Below are 8,515 nucleotides of genomic sequence, written 5' to 3' on the forward strand. Positions count from 1 at the left end.
AATACATTTTTACTAAACTCAGCCCCCCCACCTTGCCATACAATTTCACTATTGAGCCCTCCCCCCCCCCCCCCCCCCCCCCCCCAATAAAAAAATCTGCTCCGCCGTCCCTGACAAATCCGAGGACTCATACGATTCTGTATTTTCCAAAATAAAATCTAACTTAATGTGTGTTTTTTATGATTGTAAGCTTAAGTTTAGCATGATATTTGATGCCGGTCCAAATGGCAAATAATCGAATTCAAAAACTGAAAAAATTCTCCGATTTCCTGCCAAATTTTGGCGATCGATTGACTGGACCTCAGATCGCAAAACAATTTTCGTTGAATTTTTAGCTTTTGAAAGACTAGGGTTAATCCTAATGCATAGCAAAAATATGCCCAACCTCTGAAATTTGATTTTTGCTTTTAAATTCTGAATTTTGGGAGATTTTATATTTTGGAAAATCAGGAACCGTGCATGGATGGACTGGAATGGACGTCGGTTAAGTGGATCGTGAGCCTTTTTACACCGAATTTGCAGCTCTTATTCTATAATTTTTATTTCAATATTCATAACTAGTATCTTTACGCTGAAATTCTGCAAAAGATCAAGAACTGATTTTTTTTTAGTTATCACGAGTCATGTTGAACGAATGGCATTGACAGTCAACTATTTTTGGGTATTTTTGTTCATATTCCTTTCTGGGAGATAAGTAAGCTTCTTGTAGCTTCTTGTTTACTACATTTCCATTTATAAATAATTTAGAACATAATATATCCTGTTTCTAACATCCATTTTTGGCTTTGGGTTACTCAGCCAGATGATGGAGAGGGTGAAAGACTGCCACTCATGTCCTCTGTCACTGGGTAAACACATTTGCATGGCCATTTGGAGATCAAAATAATCCTCTTCAAGTTCCCTGTGCCATCTTGAAATTTAACCATGCCTGTGCTTTGAAGCAGGAATGGCGGTGACATGAATAATTGTCCAAGGTGTTAAACCAGGTCTCTAATATTGTAAGGTCACTGCCATTCACTTTCATGCATAGGCACAGTTACCATATTTAAAATGGTGCAGGGACCTGTGAAGGGGAATACTTCATGTTCAAAAATATATTTCTTTAATCCACTTGTAAGATATTTTTTGAACAGTTGAAACAGCCTTCTTTCTCACATGGCAGTTTTGTTTGCAGGAGCAATACATTTTTCTCTCGTGTCAGACTTTATAGTATAAACCTACTTAATGGTCTCTCACAATTCCTATGCTTTGATTGGCTGAGCTCCTAGTTGTCTATTAGTGTTACACCACTAGTAGAGAAAAATGCCAGTTTTGAAAACCAGAACAGCTCAAAAAATAAATAATTTCAGCCTAATTTCAAAATTATTTGAAATTATGTTGAATTATTCATTTACTTCACCAATCAGTAGGTTTATATTAAAACAATATTAGACCTCTCGCCCTCATGGTCTATTTAGACTCATGGGTTATTGACCATTTGAGCTGCAGGCCGAATTTTTAAAATATTCTTCACTAGTATTCTAGTCTGATTCAAGCCAGGACATATCTATAATTAACAAAGGGTGCAGTCAATAGGTCTGCGGATCGGTAGATTTTGCAAATAATTTAGTACTGATTATGGATTCATAGCAAAATTTTAACAGATTGGCGGATTGTGCAAATACAGCGAATTACAAATTTATCCATTTTTACAGGTCAACGGTTTCAATTTTTGCTTTTTCAGCTTTTTTATTGTTTTGGCTCATTATAGAGTTAGGATTGTGAATTTAAACCCTCGTGAGAAATTTTTTGCTTGTTTTCGTTGACCAGTCCAAAAATACAAGTCAACTGCCAATCTTTTTGCTGATTGACAGAATAAGACGCATTAATGTTAATGGATTGACAGATTTGCCTACCCCTATTCACCAATTACAAAGTCATAGAACTGGCATACACAAGCTACTGATAAAGGAAAGCCCACATTCTGTACAAGTATTTCAGCCTAATTCATGGACATATCTACAAAGTTATAGAACTGGTCTATCTCTTGTGCAGCTTTCTGTGGACTTGATGACAGGTAGATATCAGGGTTGTCTTTCCCACAGGCTTCAACACAACTTTGAATACAATCTCTGCCATTTACTTCCATACCAATTAATGGTCCTGGGAGCAGAATGAAAAAAGTGAAAAACAGAAAAAAAAGAAAAGACAAATGAAAAGGTTGCCAATGGGAATCAAGGGTTGTGTATTTGTAGTGTACTTGCCCCTCCCCTCTGGGGTCTTGGTATTGATTCCCAGACTTAGCATTGAGAGTACTGTACATGTGAGTAGAGTCTGTTAGGTCTCTTCCTAACAGGACTATTTATACAGAGCGATGGTTGCTGTTGCCAACCATGTGCTCACAGCCCAACTTTGCAAAGAAGCGTAAGAAAACAGCATTGAAAAGTACAAAAGATTTTTTAAGAAAACAAATAAAACCTTTTTTCTGTGCTCTAACAAACCATGAACCATTACTGAATGAAACACAGAACAAAGTTGTTTTATTTGTTAAAACGAGTGAATGTCCCACCTTGAGCTACTGCATCATTGTACTCTGTAGAACCAGTAACCCTTGCTATTTCATCAGCTTTCATGCTTACTTCCTTAGTCTGTACTAATATGCATTCCTACAGGGAAAAAAGGGGAAGTCAATAATATACATAAGTAAAAATATGCAGGTGATTATAGAAAATCTCGCATGCTGATTGGTTAACAAACACGCGATACTATCACCCCGAGAGAAAATCCAAAATGTCAGCCAGCCACTTTGTTGCTGTTACCGGGAAAAAATGCCTTTTATCTTTTTTTTTTTCTTTTTTTGAAAGAATCACCTGTTTATTTATATTAAAACAATTATTTGCCTCAGGCTCAGTGAATATCGGAGAATATTTACCTCGCCGCTCGAATACTCACGTCTCAGTAAACATTCCCCGATAATCACTTCACCTTCGGCGAATAATTGTTAAATAATATTCAATATTTGGTTCCACAGTTTCCTCCCTCGTAAAAATCAGCATGTAAGTTGAGAGTAATGAATGTAGTGGCGGCAAGTGTCCCCAATAAGGTAAGTGTTAAAGCACTAGAATGACTAGAGACTTGAATAAAGAGATTTATTATAAGTTCTTTTTATTTTACTTTTATTTCTATATTCAGAACTTCATTTCATACCTTTTCTCTAATTTTTTCCAAAAACTTTTTAATTTTCTCTTTTCTTTGTGAGCTTTGGAAAAATATCACTAGACACACCTGTAAAATACAAAACAAAATATTTAAAAGTATTTTTAAATGATTCATGGTCTAATTGTAAACTAGTAGACCTTATTCACTTTAATTTATTTAGATAAATTGTGGGTTGCGTAGAAGTAGACGTGCACTTGCCACTCAAAAAAAAGGTAAAGGTAATTTATTTTACTTCGATAACGTGGGGAGTGGTTGCCCAAAATTTTTTCCTATTTCAAATTATAATTCTCTTTGATAATAAGATTATTTGTCTGAGCTTCATGCAATATTTAATATGCACTTTGTTAAGGACTGCTGGTGAAGAAAGAAACAATATTCAAAGGAAAACACATGATCTCAAGTGAGATAACAACAATGTAGCTCTGTTAAATACCAAGGGTTTCATTAAGGGTTGGTGATCTGAGAAAGCTCTGTATAATCAGCAAAATTCTCTGGCTTAAACTACCACTTACACTAGTTTACACTCACACTAGTTTTTAGCTAGTTATATCTTTTCACTTACACTAGTTTACACTCACACTAGTTTTTAGCTAGTTATATCTTTTCACTTACACTAGTTTACACTCACACTAGTTTTTAGCTAGTTATATCTTTTCACTCACACTAGTTTTTAGCTAGTTATATCCACTTATAGCTCAGTAATTTGCAAAATGTTCACTAGACTCTCTGGTTAGCTCATGACCTTCTTCTATCATTTAAAAACTTAATAGCGCCCCTGAAATAGTATTTTAAAAGTTCAACGTACTTCATCAAAAGGCTTCCTTCTGCTTCCCAGAGTAACAGGAACAATGCTTGCATGCTTTGCTGTGGATACCTTGATGCTGGAGAACTCGTCTGATGTAGGGACTGAGACAAAGTCATCTACATGTGCATCCTATGGAAGAGACAATAAAGTCTTTAAAGCAACTTGCAGTGCAGCCAGAAAATATCCTTACCTCCCTCACAAAGGGTGACTGGGATTTCCAAGGGGTTGGGAGGAACTTGGGAGAGTATAATGTTTAATTCTAGAAAATATCCATACCTCTCCATGGAGGGGACTGGAATTTCAGGGGGGGGGGGGATTCTGAGGAGGGTATACTGTTCCATACAATACCTCCCTATAACGTGGGATTGTAATTTTCTGGAGATAGGAGTAAATTATATGGCAAATATTATTTCAACTTACCTCTGGTAGTAGTGACCATGTTACCTCTCCTGGTGCAGGAGTAAAGTCATGGAGATTGCTCCAGTTGTTGTTATATAAACTCAAATCTGCTGCTTCAAACTGACCTGGTGGTAAATATAAGTAACAGGAGATGACAAGGGGTAGATGGGTATATCAATTAAGAAAGTTGGGTTACGATTCTAGGATCTTGAGAAATGTATGAAAATGAACAAACAAATGCAGAGGGAATTGACGGAAGAAAGCAAGTCAGAAAATATTATAAAGAATGCAAACAAATCATGAAAGAAAACAAAAAAGGAAAAAAGAAAATGACCAAGAAATTAGGAAGAAAAAAAGAAAGGATGGGAGGGAGGAGAGAGGGAGGGAGGGGGGAAGAAATGGAAGGACATGTACTGTATAAAGGAGTACAACAACCGTCAACTTTGTTTCCAATGACAAGAAATGGTAAACTTACTCTCCAGCTCAGGATAATAATACTGAAAGCAAGCAAATTTCATTCCTGTCGAAGACTCTATTATAGGTTGTGTAGCACAGCAAAGGAAGATGTCCATTTTCTTGCAATCTCTAGTTCTGGAAACAAAATTGAACTTTAATTAAGTTAATGGAATAGGCCATTTCATGGATGCCGTTACTCAACCTCAGCCTCGTCAGCTTGTAATATATTCTTTAGATTACCTACAACCTGTGAAATTTTTAAGTGTTTCAATTGTTCGTTGATGTGTAAATTCCTTTCATTACTGCGGACTGTAGTCAAATTCTAAAGAATAATTACACGCTGACGAGGCTAGGGTCGAGTAACAGGATCCGTGAAATGGCCTATTATGAATTATTCTTGCTGAGATGTAATACATAATTTTCTTACCTAAATTGTTGACATGCTACAATTACTCTACAGTCTTTACAATCTCTGAAATAAACACTGCCGAAGAGAAAGAATAATTCAAATTATTGAGATAATCTTTATAATTGAAAAAAATATCAATATTCAAGGTTGTCTAAAGGCCTCCTTAGAACATCTAACTCTTTTGTAGCATGACTTGAGCAATGATTATTGCACCCCCAAATCGCACATAATAATAATAATAATAATAATGATCGTGTTTATTTAGTACCTGCTGTGCTATATAATATTTACAAGTAAAAATAAATATTAAAATTATATTAAAAACCTAAATAAAGGTACATGCTATCTATAATAACCACAAGGGCTAGCCGAGGTAGATAGCTCATTTCATTTCATAACACAGACATAGTGATGTTACCCAATGAATGGCAGCCAAGTTGCCGCAAATTCAATCTCTTCTAAAATGCACATTATTACCTTCCTTTGATGGGCCCTAGAAACATATTACATCCTACGCAGTCATCAATGGTTATCGTAGCTGAATGATCATATATATAAATATTGGAATCCTAAAAATGGAAAATAATAAAATCATAATTTTGTTGGGTCAGGAGCAGGGTGCAGAGGGTGACTGACATGGAGTGCTGTCATGAGATAGTGGAGGAAAGGGATAGACTCTAGGATAGATCTAGATAGATGAATGGAAATGAACAAATGAACTGAGAGGGAAGAAAAGCAAGAAAATACAAGTAAAAATGAAAAAAATGAAAGAAAACAAAAAGAAAGTAAGTAGGAAATGAAGAAAGGAAGAAAGGAAGGAAAGAACTATACTAAGGAAGGAAAGAACTATACTAAGGAAGGAAAGAGGGTGGGAGAAAGACAGCTGAGAGAAGGGAAGAGAAGCATACTGTACGTCAACACTAAACAAGAAATTTTTTGTTCATATTGTGAAAAACGAATAAAAGCTAATTGCTTAAGCTTACAATATCCTACTACTTATGGTAAGCTTTAAAAAAATTTCCATTCAGTCAATATTCTTTGACAAATACAGTATCCCAAAATTCGAGAATATGCTAATGATTTCACAGGATATGTTATTGTCAGTACTGTATTTCATTTTAGGATATAAAATTAATTAAAAACTGTAGCACATGTCTATCTAGACTTCTCTCCGCTGATTTAAAAGGTAAATAAGAGCAAGATGATATAACTCACCTGGCAATCCCGAATAATAAACTGTTCACCGTTTACTTTCCCAGGCGTTCGTCCTGCAGTCTCGCCCTTCAAGTCAGCGATTGTAAAATCCTTTGGGTCAGGTCGATCCTGCCTTTCCCTGCAGAGTAGAAAATCGCTTAAAATACGCCTTTTTGCTTTTAAAAGTATACGAATTTCTAAACCACAGATACTGAGAAAGAGTTTGTTTTGAGTATAATGTAAATGCAGCATTATTTGCTGAATGATAGCAGCGTTAGTTTACTTGCCAACTGAATACTTCAGGCTCTTCTTCGTCTAGTTTTTCGCCTTTTTTCGATAGCAAGCAACCCATTTTGTATTCCCAGACTTATTTAAAGGTATAAGGAAGCAGGTTTCGGAAGATTTTCATCGGAAAAATCGAAAAAATCGGGATAAAATGGCGCTTTTCACGTTAATGACAGCGTAACAGTAACCAGGCATAGCAGTCGGCATGGCAAACATGAGCGTTGCTTGGTAGCCTGGGTTGGAGTTGACCCGGGAAACTGTTGGCATAATATTTATTATCTATTATTTTATTATTTATAAACTACTTTTTATTATTGGTTAATTAATCTTATTGCTTCATTTTACACACTGTTAAATAAAGAAATTATATTAGGATATGACGGGAACTGTTTTTCAATTTTACTTCTTATTTGCAACGTCATCAGTTAATATACAGTGTAATAGCTGTTGGTTCTCGTGTGAGAGGGGGTGCACATCTGACTTACGTTTTCAAAACCAAAACGTTGATAAAAGTCAAGTCCCAGTGATAGCTGTGAAAATGGTAAAAACTTGGGGGGGGGGGGGAAGGGGGGGGGGGTTGAATTTTTTTTTCAGATAATTAATTGGGGGGGATGCGAAACTATTAGAAGAAGCTACGAGAGATTGCCCGGGGGGGATAGTTATTTTTTGGGGGACTTCAACGGGGGGTCTTAAGAATTTTTTTGTCATTTAAAGATTTCACCTGCCCCCCCCCCCCCTCCCCCCCATTTCTCCCATGCATTATGAACGCAGCCCTAGCTTGGGTTAAAAGTACGTGGTACGTACCTTGCATGCATTATGGGAAAATTGCACATTTTCGGTAAGGGCGCTGAGGCGGCATGCGCTTTAAATTGAGCAGATGGTACTCGATTAATGAAAAAACTTTTCTAGTGATAATGCATTCCAATTTTATTTAAAATTCAACCAAGCTTCAATCTGTAATTAAGTTGAAAAATATTTTTTTATTTTCTCATTATATAATTGATCGCTTTTATTTTAGCTCCAATGACTAGGGATTTTTAGCATTTTGAAGCCACTCTATCGAGTATGATTCCCACTTCGCCTCGAAGCAATCGGACCGGCAGGAACAGGTGCTATCCTGTAACACCACAAAGTTCAGCGCACAAACATGTTTATAAATCTACTTCCTAATTTTTAAATCATTCTTTTCTTTATTGCAATAAAACTCACCAGAATGGTTGCTGTATTCCTCGTAGGCACTGGACCCCTGGTAAAAGCGCAAAAACATCAGCCATTTAGATGTTGTTATTCGACGGTCAAGGCGCTGTTTTCATTAAATAAATCAACGTTCAATGCAACTTGGTAAGGTTGATGCAAATTTGAATAAATCGAATATTCTTTTGTATAATTCTTATTCACCTCAGGCTAGAGAACTCAAAGTAGACTGTTTCAAGAGTTTTCATAAGAGTTTCATTATTCGAAATATTTGAGCAAGATAATGTAACTGCCTTCAGTGGTGCTAGACCGTGGGGCTGTCTGTATGGGTTTAATTTGAATCTGACAGCAACACTATGACAACGGTTATGACAGGCTCTGAAAAACTAAAGAAACTAAATGTTATTTTTATCACTTTGCAGCTGGTTAAACTCTCGAAAGGAAACATGAAAGAATTGTCAACAAAAGCGTTGAGAGTCGAATTTTCTAGCTAAAACTTGACAACCAAACCTCTTTTGACAATATTGCAAGAATATTTCACACTGGGAGCGCGTGAGAAATAGCCATTTTTGAGC

General features: G+C 36.1%; 1 protein-coding gene across 2 annotated transcripts; it reads right to left on the minus strand.

The window, feature by feature from the left end:
* Positions 1–680: 680 nt before the first annotated feature.
* On the minus strand, positions 681–8,272 carry LOC116287753 (protein XRP2). 2 transcript variants are annotated; one of them, XM_031694444.2, is made up of 11 exons: positions 8,145–8,272; positions 7,956–8,049; positions 6,483–6,600; positions 5,745–5,836; positions 5,286–5,342; positions 4,878–4,993; positions 4,424–4,527; positions 4,004–4,132; positions 3,187–3,264; positions 2,549–2,645; positions 681–2,142 (listed from the first exon to the last, which is right to left on the minus strand). In XM_031694444.2, the coding sequence occupies exons 2-11, from the start codon at positions 8,018–8,020 to the stop codon at positions 1,982–1,984; spliced, it is 1,017 nt and encodes a 338-aa protein (XP_031550304.2). In that variant the 5' UTR covers positions 8,021–8,049; positions 8,145–8,272; the 3' UTR covers positions 681–1,981. The 2 variants fall into 2 exon arrangements, with proteins under 2 accessions (XP_031550304.2, XP_031550297.2); XM_031694437.2 differs by lacking the exons at positions 7,956–8,049; positions 8,145–8,272 and adding an exon at positions 6,749–6,954.
* Positions 8,273–8,515: the final 243 nt, after the last annotated feature.

This window comes from Actinia tenebrosa, unplaced genomic scaffold (assembly GCF_029948245.1).
Source record: "Actinia tenebrosa isolate PJP-AT-01 unplaced genomic scaffold, QUT_ActTen_1.0 PGA_scaffold0__85_contigs__length_37466705, whole genome shotgun sequence".
Lineage (NCBI taxonomy): Eukaryota > Metazoa > Cnidaria > Anthozoa > Actiniaria > Actiniidae > Actinia > Actinia tenebrosa.